General features: G+C 34.8%; 1 protein-coding gene and 1 long non-coding RNA gene across 3 annotated transcripts; one reads left to right on the forward strand and one right to left on the reverse strand.

The window, feature by feature from the left end:
- Nucleotides 1-1,698: 1,698 nt before the first annotated feature.
- On the reverse strand, nt 1,699-2,534 carry LOC149692876 (uncharacterized). 2 transcript variants are annotated; one of them, XR_016382899.1, is made up of 2 exons: nt 2,292-2,534; nt 1,699-2,207 (listed from the first exon to the last, which is right to left on the reverse strand). It is a non-coding gene; the product is annotated as an uncharacterized LOC149692876 (long non-coding RNA). The 2 variants fall into 2 exon arrangements; XR_016382898.1 differs by having other exon boundaries at nt 1,699-2,227.
- Nucleotides 2,535-7,043: 4,509 nt separating this feature from the next.
- On the forward strand, nt 7,044-11,374 carry LOC149692877 (uncharacterized). Its single transcript, XM_089868799.1, has 5 exons — nt 7,044-7,091; nt 8,499-8,668; nt 9,316-9,410; nt 9,765-9,908; nt 11,022-11,374. Exons 1-5 carry the CDS (start codon nt 7,044-7,046, stop codon nt 11,252-11,254), a joined length of 690 nt encoding a protein of 229 aa, XP_089724925.1. The 3' UTR covers nt 11,255-11,374.
- Nucleotides 11,375-22,184: the final 10,810 nt, after the last annotated feature.

The raw sequence follows: 22,184 nt of genomic DNA on the forward strand, positions 1-22,184 counted from the left end.
CCCAGTACCAACAGGGATACTGATATGCTCGAAAATGTTCTTGCGCGTGCTTCCCGCATTCCTTCTGCCCTGCGCTCTAAACCTCGGGAACTCCGTTTGTCCGCTCTTGGCTGGACTCCACTCTCTCTCCGTCGTACCTACCTCGACCTAGTGAGCCTTTTTAAAATCCTATCTCACTCCTCCCAGAAATATTTTTTATTTGCTACTCATAGTAAGGGTACTAGAGGCCACAGCCGTAAACTTTTTCTTCCTCCTTCCCGTACCAATATCTTACGTAACTCCTTTTTCCGCAGGACCATTCCCTTATGGAATGCTCTCCCTGATTACCTAGTTTCCATTACTTCAGTGAACCAATTTAAGAGTCATTTAAAATTATTCCTAAATATATAAATTTAAATTTCGCCCCAATTTAAGAGTCATTTAAAATTATTCCTAAATATATAAATTTAAATTTCGCCCCAATTTAAGAGTCATTTAAAATTATTTCTAAATATATAAATTTAAACTTCGCCCCAATTTCTTGTTATTATATTTCATATTGTTTAATTTGTTTAATTTAATTATAATTAATGTAACTTTTGTATGATATTCCCTATGGCTTGTATTGTATGTATTGTATTTTCAAAACGTTTCGGAGCTGTAAGACCTTTTCTTTGGTCCTAGCTCGACAATAAAAACGGAACAAAAAAAAATTCATAAATAATTAAACTTTCCGAGCATGAGGTTTCTTAATGTGTGGTGATATACATAAAATAATTATATAATTTATTTATTTCGACTCGTACTTAGAAGCCTGAGGGCTAATTTCATATCCCAGGTATCGATATTTTACTCTTATTACTACTTTTAAAGAAAAGACTATACTGTAAATGACTCGCTACCATGAAGCTGTTGAACTTAGTACCTGGTAAGTGGTATTCATATTGGATTTGTGTAATTTTTACTTGGAACAATAACTATGTGAGGCCTACCATAAACCAGAGAGGCAAGCCTCTTTGTGGTAATTTACTTGTTTTGCATTGGCACAGAAAGGCTACTTGAGACTTGAGTAGACCGAATAGGAAAAGTGAATAATACGAGAGTTAAGTTAACGGCTTACAATAAAACAGACACGCACAAAAGCTGATATACGTATGTAAAATTAGTATGATAAAATAAATTAAATGATGAATTTTCATTGGCCAAATGTTAAAGAAACAATATAAAACTTGACACAAATGTTTAGATAGAAACTAATATTGAGTACCTTTATCATCTCTACTAGTATATTCTGACAATTTTTACCAATCCAGACAATTACCAAGTAGTTGTATAAACACTAGATAAAACACTTATTTTGATAAATACTCGGATAATATATGTTAAATGACTAGCTGTCATGCTGCTTCGGACAAGAACCTTTGGACTCAGTCATTTAATCACAAAGAATATTCTGATAGAGTAGTGCTCATCGAGAATAATCAACTAATACTCTTAAAACAACTTTGATAGGCCTAAATACTCTTAACTCATTCCTATAATAGGTTTATTAAAATGTAGAATTTCGGTAAATAAATCAATAAGAAAACACAACACTACTGGTAAAAAGAACAAACTCTGAAGAATGTCACAATCTGGAAAATTAAGACCAGTTTATCAAGGCTAGCGATAGTGAGATTCACGCTACAGAGGACAATTAGTTAATGATGACACAATACCTTTGTTTTTTTAATTAAAAGATTTAATGAATCCAGTTGAAAAGTGTACATAACGATTGAATAAAGAGTTTAAAAATTTAACACAAAGACACATTACATCGCAATCACGACCCAATATCTCCCAATAACGTCTTATAAATCCCAGATTATTGTCTTTCTTTAACCACGAAATTGTTGTTGCCAAGAAGTAAATACCTTTAAGAATATTTAAAAAGACCAGCTTTGTTAATACTATTTGAAATGGGAATTCTGAGGGTATCGGTGTATTGGAGTAGCTCATTGATACTGATTTTTCGATGTTGTCATCGGTTGATGATGTAACTAGGCTCCCAGCATGATGGTATCATCTCAACGCTTTGATAAAACGAATTGATACGATTTATTTTACTTTTCGTCAACACAAAAACCACTAAAAACATTTACAACGAAATTAATAGAGAAACTCTAAGGAAAAACCTACCTTACCAATTTACCAAGTAGTTAAGCCTTTGACAAGGGCAGTAGCCCTAACTTGAAAAGAGTTGATTTTGCTTTATAATAAATTATATATTTCTCTCTCTCTCTTTAAGGAGAAAATCTATTAAAGTTGCTTACCATTTATTTTCTTTTATCTTGAACATTAATAATTTAATTAACTTGAAAAAGTAAATAATAATGCCCTAGGCCCCTACCGTATAATTAAACTGTATTTTTTTTACACTCTTGGCATTTTTCGTTCGTGACGCTGGTGCGCATGACTTAAATAAGTTAACCAATCATATTCCAGCATTAAATTAAAAAAATATATTTTAGTTACCGCCGCCGCCGCAGAGTGTCGCATGGCCTTTTTTTCCCCATATGACGTAAAATACATAAATGCTCTGACGTCAGCAACAATCGGCCTCAATTGCGGAAATTCAACAGTGACTCTATGTATCTCTATGCGCCGGACCGTATGACGTCAGAGCCGAAAGCAAAGCCGTGTACGCGTAGTTACTAGCAGCGGGTGTTTTGCGCAATCGCCCAGCTCCAAATCGACACGCTCAAATTGACTGTGTTGGAAATTATTTACGGGTCCAACCTCGTCAGTGGCTGTTAAAGCGGTTCCATCCTCATTTTCAATTTTAGTTCTGGTGTACAGCATTGTTAAAGCTGTATCCACGTATTCGCTACCGCTAGACGTTACTTCAAATTCAATAGGTTGGTCACCTTTCAAGGAAGTCAAAGGTTGATACGGAGCCCATTTGGAATTTTCGATGGCCGTTTGAAGGGGAGGGGTGGCGAAAATATCGAAACCAGTACTGCAAGCTTCGGTCATTTTTTAGGGAGAGAAAATATCGCGAACCGTTTTGAATGAAAGTTTACGTTCATCTGATTTAAATTTGTTTGTGTTGCTTTGTTTTATAGATTTCTTTCTCTTTGGTATTTTTTTCTTTTTAGCTAGTCTTTTCTTTTGTTTGCCACCCCCTCCTCTACCGTATTGTTGTTGTACATCATCCAGCGTTTCGGTGAACCTTCTTTTAGCGGAAGTTTTCAGATCCTTTCCAGCGGCGACATCGTTTATAATCTCTGAAGATGTGCCCAGAAGCTGTTTACCAAAGAACTTTGCCCCTTTAATTAAGAAAGGTGATACGTATCTTCCGAAAGATTTCAAGAAGGACCCTATCCCGTGTCCATTTTGGCCGTGGCCGTGTTGTCCTTGTTTGCCGACGTAAAAAGTCAGACCACCACCTGACATCGCTTGTTGGGTATAATAATCCGTGTAGACACATCTTTTGTTATCTAACGCGTTTGACTTGCGCATCTTAAATGAACTTTACAGTGCAACAGTCCAAACTGAAATAAAGCCGGTTCACCCATGTGATCCTTTATATAAATGCCAACCTCGCTAATATAATGTTTTGACAAAGGGACGTAATGGGGTGAGACAAAAGTAAGGCACACGGTATCAACGTGTTTCTTGTCTTCGATGGGTATAATACGTAAGAGGAGGGCGTGGATGTTACCGACAATTTCCCCCTCTACCAGGTCGCAATAAATATATAATTGAGATGGTACGTGGTAGTTTAGCCTGGCAGGTCTATCGCTCAAACCTTGTATATTGAGATGGTCTTTGTACCCCAAGATGTCGGCTAATGATTTGTGGGTCTTGAAGATAATTTTTGTATCACCAGAGGCATCGGTTTTTAGTTTTACATGTCCCGTCGTTTCTTAATGAAATAAAGAAGCTGTTTTTTCGCATACTTTGGAAGTATTGATAGTTTCCACAACGTGGTTTAGTGATTTTTAATGACCAGCCGGTATATTATGCAGCTGATAGATTTCGTATCTGGTCAGTTTTGCATCTTTTCGTTCAACCTGGTATGTTAAGTAGCATGACTTGGTGTTTTTAGGTTTTTTAAAGTTACCTTCATCCAATGAATCTTCAGGTGTTTTTCTCTTATCGGTTTTGTATATTACATTGTACCCAGGTAGCAAATTCACGTTGACACAACGTTTAAACGTAGCATTGAATAAACGTGTGTATTAACGTTTTTAAAACGGTGATCATGTCACCTTGAAACACGGTGTTTACACACGTGTTTTTTTTGTCTCAAATACATGAGAAATCTTGTTTATTTCTCGTTTTAAAAACGTGTATTATAAAGTAGGTTAACGTGGATAAATCGTGCGTTAAACGGTTCCAATTAGGTTTATTTTTCGGGTTATTTGAACGTGTGTAATAAGTTAATCTAACGTGTTTCAAAAGTTAATTCAACGAGTGTAACAACTTAATCGAACGTGCACAAAAATTTGTTTAATGTGTTTTATAAGTTAGTTGAACGTGTGTAATAAGTTAGTTGAACGTGGGTAATTAGTTAATAGCACGTGTGTAATTATTTAACTCGTGTTCTCAAAGTGGAACCGAAACATTGCCAGTACTAGCTTCGGCAGTTTCATTTGTAGATGCAATCCGAACCAATATCACAGCAATGACAGGACTAATACAAAGCCTAGTTTTCAGTTGTTATGTATAAATGTAGTATAGCTAAATCAAAAGATAACAAGGCTTTTGAAATGTTAAAATTAAACGATTTTCTTGGAGTTTTGAAACGAAACATAGCTTTATAGCTATACAACTACTAAAAGAATCGTAATGCCGAAACATATTTACCATATTTTCATTTTATATTTAGCAAAATTACAGTTTTGTAAGAGTCCTATTCACGCTAATACAAGGGAAAAAAGCAATAAGGGAGTATTAACCGAGGAGTAGAAACTGAAAACTTCTTATAATTATAAAAATTTATAGCTCAGTTTTTTTAATAAGCTCTAATTCCTACTAGGGCTTTCGTTGTTGATTATAAAAAACCAACCGTCTCTATCCTAAATCGACTTCTCAACAACGTCTTAATTACTCGCTTCATATTAACTATGAAATACGTAGAGTTTCAACTTCATTACCAGTTCAATATATATTTGACGGATGTCTTTCCGATGAAGGAGGCTTTTCTTAAATAATTAGGGTTATATGAATGATATAAATTATTTTAATCGTCACTATTTTACCTTAATTATAGTTAAGTCGATTTAAGAAACTTTATTCCTAAAATCATTTTAAACATAGCTATTTTTAATGTTTGACTTCTAGTGAACACCCTTTTAAGAATTTTTGTAAAAGGGTATATAAGGAGATTGATTCCTAGATAGGCGAATAAGAAAAAAATGCAATTGCGTGAACCTTTGACGAAAGCCCTGCCATCGGGGGCTAGACGTTTCTCGTAACCATAGACGCTCGCCTCCAACATTTTAACCCTAACGACAAGCTAATGTTGCAGATTGGTGTCTATGCGGTATAGACGAAAGACCAGCTCAAGACATGTACGAAATATCAACGTTTCCGAAACGTACAGTAATAAGGCAAAATTAAGGGTCATTTAAAACCATTTTCACGCGTGTTGTGAACGAACTTCTTATAAAGACTTGAAAATAAAGCTTTTGTATAAATGTATTTACAACTTTCTCGAAACTTAAGTCAAAAACGCAAAACTAACATTCCACTTAACACCATTTCGAAACGTGAATTTAACCTAAAATAAACGTATTAGTTATCACTTTGTATAATCGTTTTAACAACGTTGCCCAAATATACAGTAATAACGCTAAACTAACGGTCAATTGAACACTATTCTCAAACGTGTTACGAACGTAACATATATTTCTGAAATAAACGCTCTTGTATAAACGTTTTAACAACGTTGCCAAAACATACAGTAACAACGCTAAACCAACGGCCAATTGAACACCATTCCAAAACGTGTTGCAAACATAACATGTAGACCTGAAATAAACGCTTTATTTATCAATTTCTATAAACGTGATAACAACGTTGCCGAAACATACAGTAATAACGCTAAACTAACGGCCAATTGAAAACCATTCCCAAACGTGTTGCAAACGTAACATGTAGACCTGAAATAAACGCTTTAATTATCACCTTGTAAATACGTGTTATTGACGTTCAGAAAATCCTAAACATCTTGAGGTAACTTATGTACCAAAAATAAACGTTATTCTTACGTGTGAAGTACACGTGAAACGTTTTCAAAACATTGGCACCAAAAATCTACTTTAAATCAACGTTAATTTGCTATCTGGGTAGTTGCCGCTCAGATAAAAATTGCTCAAAAAAACGGATGTACCGTGGTTAAAGAAGTTGTTGAAAGTGTAGAAGAAACACCAGATGATAGATCCGAGTTTCTTGTTTTAGAAGTAAGGAACGCCTTATATCCGCGAAAATACATTGTAACATAAGATAATAAGACTTCGAGAGACCAGCTCGTATTTTTTGGCAGAGACCCTAGTTCTGAAAATTGAAATACATTTGGCCTCGCTTCGGGCTGTACAAATTTTTTAAACACTTGAGATATGGCGTTCCACTGTTAGAATCTGACACACAATTCCCTCAGCCATACGTAGTTGGTCCCTAGGAGTTGTTATTACCTTGTGGTCATAAAGGGACTCGAAAGAAGGCAGCGGCGATTGGGTAAAGATTATTAGAAATACGTCACAGGCACCAAGATCCAAAGACTCCGTATGGAGTGAGACTGGACACCTATGTTTTTGCGAGATTTCAGCCCAATTCCCTGAAGTGTTAGTTTTTGAAATAAAACATAGTTTTCGTGAACCACGCCTTTCCTTGGTGTAAAAACCCTAACGCTTTAGCCTATAATAAAAAATTAATAGACCTATTATGGAGTAAAAGAAAATCTAAAAAGTGTAATAATAAAAATTGAAATAACTGTCATTCGCGATTAAAAACGAAACTGTAAAAAATGAACATTGTATACTGATAAGATTTGAAATTGTCAACAAAAAACAAACATAATGCCTACAGAGAAGGGGGCGTCTCTTGCTCACGAAGAAAAAATTATTGTAATATCAGTCAACTTTTAGAAGCCGCGCCGTCAACAACTACTAGTTTAGAATTTTAGAATAAATAAAGACAATTTTTAGTAAAACGACTCGTAATTTTTAGTTCGTGAAATACAACGACGATAGTTAGCCGAAACCACTCGAATCCGCGGTGTTTCAGTCCGCCGAATTAGCTCTCCCAATAGAAAACAAGACGGCCCAAGGGCTCGTAATAGTAGCCATATCGTACGAGTGAATAGTCCCTCTATACCCTACCCCTAATGAGTGGATAACCCCTCTATACCTTACCCTAATGAGTGAATAGCGCTATCTTTTTCAATGCTTAAATGATTTACCGTGCATAAAATCAGAGTGAATAGCCCTCGATTCCCTACTCAAAACAGTGATTAAATTATAACCGTATAAATTTACTTATGCTGTAATTCTAATATTCCGGCGAATCGAAGAACAGATAGTTTTTAGTGATAATCCTCTCGATGAGTTTACAACATAGACTTATTCCGATGCATACTTATCGCATCTTATAAATTTCTAACAAGGACTTATGCCCAGAAACTTTTGAAAGAGAAAGTTTAGTTATAGTTATTACGCATTTTAGTGATTATACCCTCGAATAACCTTTAGCAATGCTAAAATGATCAAACGCATAACGCTCAATTAACACTATGTTAGCTCTATCTAAACCCACATTTGAATTAACCGCCAAAACGTTCCAGTCAAACATAACATAGATGACGATAGCTACCGAACGAGAACGAAACACGCGCACACACAGGAGCGCGGTAGGAAACGGGGAAAATCGTTATCTATTTAATTAGCACATACATAAAAAGAAAATAAATATAAAAACCCCAAACATAGAAATTCATAAGTATCCGACCCCACAGATAAAAATTCAAAAGTTTCCGACCCCACAGATTAAGAGGTACCTCATCCCACGTCACCCCGACATTTTAGAGATAAGAATAAATAATAAAAAACTCGGAGTTTCTATCAAGTCTCTATGGTTCAGTTGGTAGAATGTCTAACTATTGCCCCAGCGACCCGGGTTCAATTCCCGGGTCTGACCTGAAAAAATTTTAATTAAAATTAAATCTCCCTATGGGTGGGTTGTGGTAATATAAAGTTCCTTTTAAGCTAAAATCTGACGATAACGAAAGCGAAAACTCCGGCCACGACTACTACTATTACTACTACGGCTCGGGTCAAACTAAGAGCCTATCGTATACTACGATATGGCTAAAAATCGAAATAACAACACCACTCCAATTAACACCGGGACAAAAACAATTTAGAGTGGCCAAAATCAAAAAGACGGCCACACTTGGTCACGTGCCTCTAACGTATTTCAAGTAATTTTTACCCACCCGAATCGACCTTCCTTGGAATATACTTTCTCTTTTCTAGTTGACAACGTCGACCGGAAAAACATTTAGGAGCAAGAAAGTTTTATTGTGCACTAACGCCTTTACCAATTTTAAAAGTTTGCTACCCGAAGGAAAGACGGCTAAAATGGGATTTAATATGTCGGAAGTCGCGCTTTTACTGTTATCACCCGAAGAAGCAAACCGGTTAAAGTATTACATACAAACATTTTGGCTACGAACCGTTCATTAACTACGTCACGACAATTTTTTATTTTGAGACCCTTATTCATTGTCATCAAAAGCTGATATTCCCTTTACGTGTGGCCTATATATACGTTGAAACCATGTGGGGGTTAGGATTGTGGGACGCTCTGAGCAGGCAAAGATTAGGATTCTAGAATGTCAAGGACATTAATTGTCTGAAGCTAGGCACGTGGGGAACTTAGATCTTTATTTTTCAAGTATGTAAAGGCCACTCAAAATTTTAAAGGACTGTTTTAAGGTTGGAGCATCAATCAGTGAGAACTTACAGCAGGAGGCACTGGCTATCGGTCGTACAGTTCAGCACTTGTGCACTTAGCCCAACAGAGAAGAAAAAACTCAAACTTTGTTGCCCGAAAGCTTGGCCTACAGAAGTGCGCCACACTCCCTACTCCTTTCCCTACTTCGGTCATGCAGGATGTATTCCCTAAACCTCTATGCGCCAGGATCGAAAAATAACTTCATTCGTGGTCCTATTTAGAATTACGAAGTACTTAGTACTTTCCATGTACGCTGCAAAATTGTGTGACGTAGTTTATGAAAGTTCGTAAAAATACGCGTCGATGAAATTATTTAAATCTAAAGGCATACTTCAGAACTATTCCAGCGATCATATACGGACGTGTTACAAAAAATGGGAAACCAGAAAAGTACAGCGTTTACCGAACACCACCCTTGGTCTATCCTGATGGTTAGTAAGATACTTTGGAAATAAACGGTACTTTTTCATTAGATCTTTGAGAGGGAACTACGTGAAATAAGAAATTGTTGAGAAGCCATGGAGAAGTATAGTTAGGTTAGAGGGGTTCCCTAGATTTAACGGATGTTATTGTTAAACCTCGAGGGAAGGAAAAAACCTGGCAAATAGCAAAATTATTACTGTAATAATATTGTTTTATCGAAGATATTCAACGATATTAATATTTACCTTTAGTGCATTTATTATCCTAGGTTAATGACTTCAATCCTGGAAAATAGTGGTCTTGGTTAATGAAGATAAATCCAAGTTCCTTATTTTTATGGTACTTTTTACAATTTAATATAGGAAAACATTACTTGAAGATTGGATGGGACGATCCTAGCAGCGGGTATATTTATACTCTCGAAGAGATGATAGAATGGTATAACGCTAAAGACCCACTGCCTAGACAGGATCAAATAGTTGATATTGCCAAAGAATTGTTTCCAGGTAGGCAAGGAGCATAATAATAAATATATTTACTTTGGTCATACCACCCTTCTTCGAACACAGTGTATAATCACGAAGATAATTGGTGGAATTCATAAACGTCGGGCGCAACGCAATTTAGTACAGACAACGGGATTGCGCAAAAAGCCGCCTTTGCACACTACATTGCGATGCGTTCGACGTTTATGAATTCCACCAGGGATAGATTTAATTTTAGAAGTAGGAATGGAGACCGGTTAGCATTTACTTCAGTCCGACTCATAGCCCAGTATAGAGCCCCTCCCTCCAACACGTAACGAAAAGTTCAAATTATCTTATAGCCTCACTTAAACTACGTTTTGATGACGTTGCTGACAGGAACGGCGAAAAATAGGCAATTCCGTTTTACGTCTGTCGCTATGACCCGCCTCTTATTTCATACCCCTCCGTCCCGTGGAAGGGAGTCCGGGACTTTGACGCGCGCCAAGTTTACTCTGTTCTCCATTCCTACTTCAAAAATTAAATCTATCCCTGATATCACCAATAGAAACGGAGTGGTTTTTGGCCTCGGAAATGAGTACTTCGAACACCTATTGGGAATGAACTTGGAACAACAAGGCCTACAGCGTTCGCGTATGATTTGTGACGTCGCCCATATTTTCTCTAATCATGTACCTCCACTTTCAGCTCGAATATTTATTTTGTTCAACCCGTAAATCGCAACGACTTTTCGAAACATTAAGGTTTTTATATTAATCTTATGATTGAATTTAATAATAATAATCTGAGCTTTGAGATGAATTCAATTGGTTGGGACGCACACGTCTATAGTTGACTACTACTAACTACATTTTAGACCTATTCCAATCGCCTGTTCTTTGTAGTAGCAATTTTTCCAATCAATCCGAAACTTCATCAAAATCTGTGAAATTCAACATTATTAGGTGGTGTTTTTTACCACTTTCATATACGTTCACACCACCGCGCACAGAAATTTAGAATGGCCTTAATAAACTAAAATCGTAATTTTCAATACAATGCCTTCATGGTTTAAGATCCATGCTTGAACTATTTTCTCCCAATGTAAACTCGTCAATAGTCAATTATGGAAAATTTTTTTCTTTACAATTTTAGGATTGAAAATTGAAAGTGTGAAAGGTATGACGTGCAGTACTACGGCCTCGCCCACCCGTCTGCCCTACATTGATATGGTGACACCTAACATGGGAGTAGCAATTTGTGGAAATGGCAATTCGGCAAAGAGCTCTGATGAACTAGGAAGAATAGCAGCCAACTTAATCGCCAAGGGTGAATGGATCAGTGAAATACCACGAGATAAATTTCAAATTATATTTAACGAAATATAAATATTACTGCACATCGATTTTACATTATTAACTAAAATTTAAATTTAAAATTATATTCAACGCAATATAAATATTATTACACATAAATTTTACGTAATTAACTTAAATGTCTTACTGTGATGACACTGTATGAAGGATTTAAAGAAAATATTTTTAAATGAAAATAAAATTAAGCCTACAAAATGGCCGATAGACTCTAATGAGCTTCGACATTAATATAATTTATTGGGTTTCAAATTTTGGACAAAAGAAAAATCCGCTTTCCCAACCGAAGGAACTGAATGCATTTTCCAGGAAAACCAAATTGCAAGGGCCGTTAGTCTATTTTACCACATTCTAATGGAAAATACAGTTTTTTTCGTTAAGAAGCAGCGCTTTTAATCACACTATATTTGAGGGGGGGGGTCTTCCAGATTTGCTGAAATCCGAGCTAAATAATGGGGATGGATTCAGTGCTTCTTGAGATCTTTTCTAAATGTCCGGAAATTTTCTACAGATGTGTGTTTCAATCTCTCCTACAGTGAATAATTATTTTAAATTACAATTAATTTCCAAATTCAAAGTTTTATTTAATACATTCTCTTATCCGAATTTAAAATTAATAGTTTTAGAATTTATAATAATAAAATAAACCCAAAATAAGGTTGGCCGTCTAATTTAGGCCTAAAACTAAAAATTCACGAATCTAACTTGTTTATATCACGAAGTAATTAGTATTCCTGATGAATATAACAATGAAAAATGAGATAATCATCATTAGTCTTACATATTCAGAGACTTTATGAAATGATTATGAAGGATATGTTATTAAAAACAAATTAGAATTAAAATGTCAACTGTCACGATTGTTGTTTCGTTAAATATTTCATTTCGCTTTTTAATATAAATGTCAACTGTCGTGCTTACCTGGTGATTTATATTCTTGTTGTTTTGTCAAATATTTCATAATACACTCACATTAAACTATATCACCAAGTGATTAACGAGAGCATTTAAACCGTTTCAGGCGCAGTTTGCTTTAAGACTCATAACGCCCCTATATCAGTGATAAGCTTTCAATTCAAGCAAACTCGGCGTTTTGCTTAAAATTTAAAGTACGTGACATCACTTTTACATTAAAAACAACACGAACTGGAAAAATTTAAAACGCACTCACTCGACGTTTTATATCCATAGTCAGAAGAACAGTTTACTGAATATCATCATGAAATTAAGCATCTTCGGTCTAATTTTTTTCGCAGCCATTATGTTAACTTTGGAAAATTCCGTGTACATGCTAACCTATGCGTGTAACACAAAAGTCGATTGGTATCAATTTACCGAATTGGTGGACTTTGCTAATGCGATTTGCTACGATAAGGGTAAGTTTTAAACGCAAAACATTAACTCGCCTCGTTACTAGTAGTAAAACCCGATTTTTACGGATAACCCTTAATAAAATTAGCATTAGCTTTCAATTTCTTCTTTAAATTTAAGCAATCATCCGTAAAACCAAAAGCAGATTATGCTTCACACATAAAGTACGTAAGTCCCACTTTTCCATAGCTTTGGCCATGGATTTCATTCCCCGAAGTAAAGACTAAGCAGACGAAAAAAAAAGCTTTTAACAAATCATAAGCCCCTAACCGCAGATAACCTCTTTAATGCCAGACCAATCGGCGACGGCTATTACCTCGTAAAAAACAGATACACGGCGTCTTAAATAGTCCAAGCAAAAGCTACCCAGATTGATAAGATCTGCGTTCTTTACTCCCAAATAATCTTTTGTATTGTGAATAGTTATATCTAAAGAATATTTTAGACACCCTACTCAGTCTTTATAGTAGTTCCCTAACTTATGAACCTGGTAAATTGGTTCTTAAGGCGGAAGGTTCGCAAGGATCCGAAAGAGCCGCATTACCGATTTTTTCTCCGCGTAAGGGGAGGTTCTTTCCTAGGAGCTTAGAGAATATCGTGTAGCTCCCGCAGGCACATGTTACGTACTTCATGTGTAAAGCCTAATCGGCTTCTGGTAAAACCCTCCAATCATAACTAGTGAACGGAGAACCTAAGGTCAAAACGTCACTTAAAATTTCGATTAAAAATCGCCCAGTTTTTCGGTCCCTCCGCCTCTTTTTGAACAACCTGTAAATAGTAATACAGTACAGGTTTAGCAATAATACTTTTCTATTGCTTTAGACATTGATAAATGCTTGACTGAAATAAAAAAACTAGTCACGGTAAACAAACTAAAAATTGTCGAATTTCTACGGAACTTCATAATAAAAAAGTATAACTATGCACACTTCTTTTCAGAAATATAATTCCACAGTTGACACCAGTTGCTTTGACAATTTTATTGGCAAAGGTTTCTTAGGAAAAGAAAAGTGCCCTCCAATGACAAATCGTCAAGTCACGAAGGCAAGTTGAAAATATAACAGCCTAATACAATCTCGTTGTATTATTGCCCTGTGCTATGATAAATAATAATACTAATATCTTAAGGAAAATGGAGAATTTCCACTATATTGCTGCGCTTATGAAGTACTACCAAAAAAAAGGGCAGATCTTCTACAATTTGTGAGGGATATTAGAAAATACCGGGTATGTAAATAGTTCCGAATGTTATGGACAGAATTTAAAACTAGTAACCGGTATTATTATTTAAGGCTTGCCAAAAACAAAGAGCCTAAGTGTGATGTATAACTGGAAATAAATAAAATATTTTGCAAATGTCTCAAAATACGTTTCCAATTGGCCATTTAAATCTTTAAGAATAAAATATTAATGTTAGCCGTTTGTGTTTTCCATAGCTAGGCCTACATAGTCTTTGCGCAACTTGCTTCACATCGGAAAATCCGTATTTCAACGGGAATTCGTGATTGTTATCTCTTGCCAACTGCCCTTTAACTGATTGAGGGGAAAGTTGGGAGAATGGTAAGTGAATGGCGGTAGTGTAGAAGTAGACAACGTCGATGTAAATCGTCACTCACTGAGTTTTTGAATTGATTAAAGCTTTTAAAGGCAATATTAATTGAATTTTGTTTTGGATGGTGATATGTTATTTAAATTAAATTCGAAACCAAGCTAAACAACTATTTGCACACCACAACAAATGTATTGATTTATACAACAACATTATATCGGTGGCCCAAAGGGTATCGACAAATTCATTTGCCTTAACTATTTTAACCTTGTATTGTTAAGAAACAACGCTCTCCATCTATTTAAAAACACATTTCCCCCCGTTAGTTGCTTATTAATAAATAGCAATAGTTGCTTATTAATAAATAGCAATAGTTGCTTATTAATAAATAGCAATAGTTGCTTATTAATAAATAGCAATAGTTGCTTATTAATAAATAGCAATAGTTGCTTATTAATAAATAGCAATAATTCCTTATTGATAAATAGCAATAGTTGCTTATTGATAAATAGCAATAGTTGCATATTGATAAATAGCAATAGTTGCTTATTAATAAATAGCAATAGTTGCCTATTAATAAATAGCAATAGTTGCCTATTAAAAAATAGCAATAGTTGCTTATTAAAAAATAGCAATAGTTGCTTATTAATAAATAGCAATAGTTGCTTATTAAGAAATAGCAATAGTTGCTTATTAATAAATAGCAATAGTTGCTTATTAATAAATAGCAATAGTTGCTTATTAATAAATAGCAATAGTTGCTTATTAATAAATAGCAATAGTTGCTTATTAATAAATAGCAATAGTTGCTTATTAATAAATAGCAATAGTTGCTTATTAATAAATAGCAATAATTGCTTATTAATAAATAGCAATAGTTGCCTATTAATAAATAGCAATAGTTGCCTATTAAAAAATAGCAATAGTTGCTTATTAAAAAATAGCAATAGTTGCTTATTAATAAATAGCAATAGTTGCTTATTAATAAATAGCAATAGTTGCTTATTAATAAAGAGCAATAGTTGCTTATTAATAAATAGCAATAGTTGCTTATTAGTAAATAGCAATAATTCCTTATTAATAAATAGCAATAATTCCTTATTGATAAATAGCAATAGTTGCTTATTGATAAATAGCAATAGTTGCTTATTGATAAATAGCAATAGTTGCTTATTAATAAATAGCAATAGTTGCCTATTAATAAATAGCAATAGTTGCCTATTAATAAATAGCAATAGTTGCCTATTAAAAAATAGCAATAGTTGCTTATTAAAAAATAGCAATAGTTGCTTATTAAAAAATAGCAATAGTTGTTTATTAATAAATAGCAATAGTTGCTTATTAATAAATAGCAATAGTTGCTTATTAATAAATAGCAATAGTTGCTTATTAATAAATAGCAATAGATGCTTATTAATAAATAGCAATAGTTGCTTATTAATAAATAGCAATAATTGCTTATTAATAAATAGCAATAGTTGCTTATTAATAAATAGCAATAGTTGCTTATTAATAAATAGCAATAATTGCTTATTAATAAATAGCAATAGTTGCTTATTAATAAATAGCAATAGTTGCTTATTAATAAATAGCAATAATTGCTTATTAATGAAATGAAATGAAATACATTTTTATTGTGCATAAAAAAGCTACATGAAGCTCACGAGATTATACACATTTGTCACAAATCCATAATAACTCATATTTTAGAATCGTTACGAAGTGGTTGGTGTTATCGTTCTAAAAAACACAGCTTAATTATGTAGATAAATTGTAAAATCCAATTAATTATTTAAATATTAAAGTTTGATTGCTTTTAAGAGTTTTAAATCTGTAGGGTATATGTCAAATTTCTCCTGAAATTGATTACATGTCCTTTGCATACGTAAGATAGGGTTGAGCCGAAACTTCGAGGGATAAAACGTAGTAGACCTACGTAGATTGGAAGGGACATGGAAAGCCAGTTTCGATAGTAAAATGGGTGAATAGTAATCTCCACGTACTAATTTAGCCACAAATTTCACATCGGATATCTTCCAGATGCTTTCTAATTTTTTCAAACGTAAAGTGTCTAATATGGAATCATAGCTATAGGCATGATCCTTCAGGAAAAATAAATGACAATACTGCGCAAACTTCCTCTGTACACCCTCCATTTTATCACGTAAGTAGAAGCTACAACCGCTCCAGACCAAACAACCATATAGCACACGTGAGCGAACTAGGCTCAAATACAGGATCCGAAAATGTTTTAGTGAACGAAGTTTGCGAGTAAGTTTTAATATCACAGCTAATGTGCGACGATTTCGACTCACTGTGGTAGCAATGTGTTCTCTAAAATAAAGCTGCCTATCAAAAGTCACTCCAAGATCTTTCATGACATGTCTCTGAGGTATAATCAAATTATTCAATGTATATTTGGACCTGACCTCGCGACAAACACGTCTAGTATACGTCATGTGAACCGATTTATCTGGATTAATGGGTATATTATTGTCTGCACACCATCGGCAGATGGCATCAAGGTCGTGTTGTAACAGGATTGTATCGTTAGAGGAATTGACAATTTTGCATATTTTGAGATCATCGGCAAATTGATATAACTGTGTGTGCTTTATATCAAATTGTAAATCAAAGGCATATATATTAAACAATTCAGGGCCGAGAGAGGAGCCTTGCGGTACCCCACACGTAACCCCGTAGGATGTTGGTGTGATCGTCCCGTTGCATTTAACGACGTTGACGCGATCCGCAAGGTAATTGCCAAACCATCTGAGAACCGCACCGTCCATGCCAAGGTTGTGCAACTTTGATAATAAGATGTTGTGCGACACACGGTCGAATGCCTTAGCCAGGTCGAGGTATATAACGTCGACCTGACCCTGATTCTCGACCTGCGGCGCAACAAAATCCATAAAGGCAGTGTGATTTGTGGCTACACTCTTACCCGGTTGGAACCCATGTTGACAGTCATTCGGGAAGTGCTGGAACCACTTTTGTAAATGAGCGTGCATAGCAATAGTTGCTTATAAATAAATAGCAATAGTTGCTTATTAATAAATAGCAATAATTGCTTATTAATAAATAGCAATAATTGCTTATTAATAAATAGCAATAATTGCTTATTAATAAATAGCAATAATTGCTTATTAATAAATAGCAATAATTGCTTATTAATAAATAGCAATAATTGCTTATTAATAAATAGCAATAATTGCTTATTAATAAATAGCAATAATTGCTTATTAATAAATAGCAATAATTGCTTATTAATAAATAGCAATAATTGCTTATTAATAAATAGCAATAATTGCTTATTAATAAATAGCAATAATTGCTTATTAATAAATAGCAATAATTGCTTATTAATAAATAGCAATAATTGCTTATTAATAAATAGCAATAATTGCTTATTAATAAATAGCAATAATTGCTTATTAATAAATAGCAATAATTGCTTATTAATAAATAGCAATAATTGCTTATTAATAAATAGCAATAATTGCTTATTAATAAATAGCAATAATTGCTTATTAATAAATAGCAATAATTGCTTATTAATAAATAGCAATAATTGCTTATTAATAAATAGCAATAATTGCTTATTAATAAATAGCAATAATTGCTTATTAATAAATAGCAATAATTGCTTATTAATAAATAGCAATAATTGCTTATTAATAAATAGCAATAATTGCTTATTAATAAATAGCAATAATTGCTTATTAATAAATAGCAATAATTGCTTATTAATAAATAGCAATAATTGCTTATTAATAAATAGCAATAATTGCTTATTAATAAATAGCAATAATTGCTTATTAATAAATAGCAATAATTGCTTATTAATAAATAGCAATAATTGCTTATTAATAAATAGCAATAATTGCTTATTAATAAATAGCAATAATTGCTTATTAATAAATAGCAATAATTGCTTATTAATAAATAGCAATAATTGCTTATTAATAAATAGCAATAATTGCTTATTAATAAATAGCAATAATTGCTTATTAATAAATAGCAATAATTGCTTATTAATAAATAGCAATAATTGCTTATTAATAAATAGCAATAATTGCTTATTAATAAATAGCAATAATTGCTTATTAATAAATAGCAATAATTGCTTATTAATAAATAGCAATAATTGCTTATTAATAAATAGCAATAATTGCTTATTAATAAATAGCAATAATTGCTTATTAATAAATAGCAATAATTGCTTATTAATAAATAGCAATAATTGCTTATTAATAAATAGCAATAATTGCTTATTAATAAATAGCAATAATTGCTTATTAATAAATAGCAATAATTGCTTATTAATAAATAGCAATAGTTGCTTATTAATAAATAGCAATAATTGCTTATTAACTGTTGTGTTTGTGTGTTGGGTTTTAATGTAATAATTTCCAAGTCAAAACACAATATTAACTAAGCATAAAACTTCTTTATTGTTGAGTAATTAACAAGTCGTTTAAAGTTAAAGGAACAGAATGCAGACTGATCGGTAGGTAAAACGGAGAATGCCGCATGGGCTTATGTGAGCTACTTTTATACACGAGTTCTTATCAGTTATTAGTATGCAAAAAACCTTTTGGTCTATTATACAGCGATAATCTTTTTTTGGTCTATTTATACATTCACAACACTACCCCTTTTTTTAAAGACCTAGTCTGTCCGGTACTTTGATCTTTCGACCTGATGTCCGTCTTGTGGGTTGTAAGTGCTTGGTTATTAGTCCTGCTTGGTTGTGATGTGTTGTTGTTGGGTCGCTGTTCTGCTGAATACTCTGACTGACGCGCGTCTGGGAATGGTGATTCACTTCGGGTGTGTCGCTGGATATCGGATAGCAACTGCTTAGATTTGTGCCGGAAGTCAGTTCTTGAACCATTGGGTTTTCGGCTGTTTGTGATTCAACATTGTGGCTGCGATTCCTCAGCTGGGCGATGTGTTTGCGGTGACGTCCGGTTTCGGATTCGACCAAGTACATCATATTGCCCAGTTTTCCAAGTATTGTTGCTCGAATCCATTTTTCTTTACTGGCTCTACTATGGTTGGTAGCGTATACGGGATCTCCTTCTTCGAACTGACGTACTTTGCTTTTTCGTGTTGCGTCATAGAGTCCTTTTTCTTCCGGATTTTGACTTATTTGTAGCGAAGCTGTGCGACGATAAAATATTCGCTTAGCATATTGCTAAGATCGCGATTAAAAGGGTTAGGGAAAACCTCACTACAAAGAGGAATAAATACAAATGCGTGGTCCGGGCTCGTTACCCTTACTTTCTCTAGTGGGTTAGCGTATAAAGATTAAGTAGTAATGGTCAGTATTTGTCTAGGGGATTTTTATAGGGGGAATAATTAAACGACATTGAGAGTTACCAAGGTCTATGTTTAATTTTAATAACATCACTAACAAACTAATAATCAATAAACTAAAATAATAAACATGCACGCGATAAAGGAAATAATAAAAATATTCATGCACAATGAAATAGTAAATTTATAAAAACAAAATGGTCATGACCCGTTCTCTTCTCGTTAAGCGAGATATATTAAGTATTGTATCTCGTTAGGCGAGATACTCTACACGAATTCGTAATAATAATAAATAAAGAAATGCATTCAGTTTTTGTAACGTTACGGTTTCGGCCATTGTTCGAGGTGGGGTGCACCGAAGTTGACAAGCACGAACGAAGAGTTCTCAATCGTCCATCATACGTCCGCAGGAAAGACGGAAGGCGCGACTCGTAAGCGCGAGCGTTGAAAATGTCCGACGACGGTTTATCAAAGTATAAACATGAATTAATACGCCCGAACTTAGAACTTAATGTGGCCGGTTAAGGCGTCATGGTTTCTCGGGAGCTCCAAGGGGCAGAGTCTCCAGTGGCTGGAACATCAGCTGGTCGTTCTAATCGGGCAGCGCTTCCTCCGGAAGGTCGGGATACGAGTCATGGTTTTTCGAAGCCATGGTCGAACTTTTATAGCCGGCAGGCGGTAGGCTTTTCAGTGCCATCAAGAATGACGTGGCGTGGCGCTCTCGGATAGAGTTCGGGTTTTTCAGGGTTTTCACCCTCGCGCCTGGTGACGTGGTGGCGACGGCTTGATAGCGTCGCGTTGGCGGGGCATCCCCGCTCTCGGACCGTTCGCGATGTCGGTAAATTACCGTGGGGTGAACCCCAGTCCGCGCGCGTTCTTAAAATCTATTTACACTAAGTTATACTACAACTATACATTATATACAAAACATTTAAAAATAAGAAAGACATCGAAAAATAAAAATACCTGGCAACTCTCAATAAGCGAGGGGTAAATAACCTGAAAGGGATGATGCGAGGGGAACGCTATTTTTCCCAGATAGAGAAGTTCAGAGAACTAGATAGCCGGGGCTTCTTGTGGCCACAAAGAAGCTGGGTTTTGGGGAAAGCCTCTGAATTGGTAACCAACGCCAGCATTGGGATTGACCTTTTCAGAAGTTTCCCCGGGAAATTTATTATTGACGGATTAAATATGCGAAGTGTAGGAGATTTTCTTAAAGGGATAATGAACGAAATAAAGGGATAGTGAGGAAATATAAATTATTCAGATTTTATCGTTACAACTCCCCCCAAACTGACTTCGAGCGTCCTCGATCGACGTATCAATGAAATGAAAATAAATTTGGAAAAAAAAACATAATAACAAAAAATATATCTCATGTACTAGTATTGAGAGACTAAAAATGAATAATAACAAACTATACAAATGCGCATTAAAACTACAAATTAATAAAAACTAACTGGGGGAATTAAGGCCTTAATTAACTTTGACCTTTCCAGTTAGGGGATCCCTGGGTCGTAGAGAGCGACCACTATTAATTTCTGGTACCAGTCCATCAACCTGCTCACTATCATTTAGTTCTGCTAGGGAGGAATCAAAATCACAATCTTGAAGGAGCAATTCCTTTCTCTCTGTATAAGGCTTTAATTGGGAAATATGATATGTACCAAATAGTAACTTTTTGGTCTTGATATTTTCCAACCTATATGAACGAGAGCTAAGCTTCTGTGCTATTTTATAGGGTCCTTCGTAATTAACAGCTAATTTAGCCGAAAAATTATCGGCGGCGCTGGACAGATGGTGCGTTCGTTTCAGAACTAAATCACCTTCATACAACTCAAAATCTCTATGCCTTTTATCAAAATTGGCTTTCTGCCTAACTTGGGCTTTCTTAGTATTTTCATACGCGCTTTCCAAGGCTTTTTGCACCTTTGGAAGTAAAGCGAGGCCATAGTGTTTTTCAGTTTCTTCATCTAAATAATCGCCTGGTCTTTTGGGGGTTATCAGGCTACAAGCCGTGCGGATTTCACGACCAAACATTAATTCGGTTGGACTAAAGCCGGTAGATTCATTAACCGCGCTTCTGATTGCCATAGCGTACTGCTGTAAACCTTCATCCCAGTCTTCGTGATTAGTGGTAACATACGACGCGATCATAGTTCCCAATACTTGGTTAGATCGCTCGGTCGGGTTTTCTTGCGGGTGATACAGCGACGTAAAGCGCTGTTTTATACCCAACTGTTTAAAAACTCCCCGGAAAAGATTACCACAAAACTGTTTCCCATTGTCACTGGTGACTGACGATGGCAATCCGAAACGGGTAAAAACGTCATTAACTAAATGTTTAATAATGGGTTTAGTCGCCGCGGAACGGAGGGGGAATACCTCAATCCATTTCGTTAGGTAATCAGATACGACTAAAATATATTTAAACCCACTTTTGCTACGAACAAATGGGCCCTTTAGATCAATCGAAATGGCTGAAAAAGGTTCGGCTACGTCGCTCGATTTCATCAAACCGGCCGGAAGTTGGCGAGGAATCTTGTGTTTTTGACACACGGAACACGACTTACAGTATTTTAAAACGTCTAGCGTTAAATTTTCCCACGTGAATTGACTTTGTATGCGTTTCATGGTTTTCTTTGAACCAAAATGTCCGGCCGAGGGAATATCATGACTAAGATATAAAATGCGCGCTTTTAG

This window comes from Phalangium opilio, unplaced genomic scaffold (genome assembly GCF_054372755.1).
Source record: "Phalangium opilio isolate 3A_F unplaced genomic scaffold, DU_Popi_V2 ptg000024l_1, whole genome shotgun sequence".
NCBI classification, from domain to species: Eukaryota; Metazoa; Arthropoda; class Arachnida; order Opiliones; family Phalangiidae; genus Phalangium; species Phalangium opilio.

What these genes read in the sequence shown, in the direction of transcription:
- LOC149692877 (XM_089868799.1), top strand. Translation starts at nt 7,044, where the DNA reads ATGCCTACAGAGAAGGGGGCGTCTCTTGCTCACGAAGAAAAAATTATT. An exon ending in ACCCTTGGTCTATCCTGATG is followed by an intron (nt 9,411 to 9,764) that starts GTTAGTAAGATA and finishes AATTTAATATAG; the next exon opens with GAAAACATTACTTGAAGATT. An exon ending in TGCCAAAGAATTGTTTCCAG is followed by an intron (nt 9,909 to 11,021) that starts GTAGGCAAGGAG and finishes TTACAATTTTAG; the next exon opens with GATTGAAAATTGAAAGTGTG.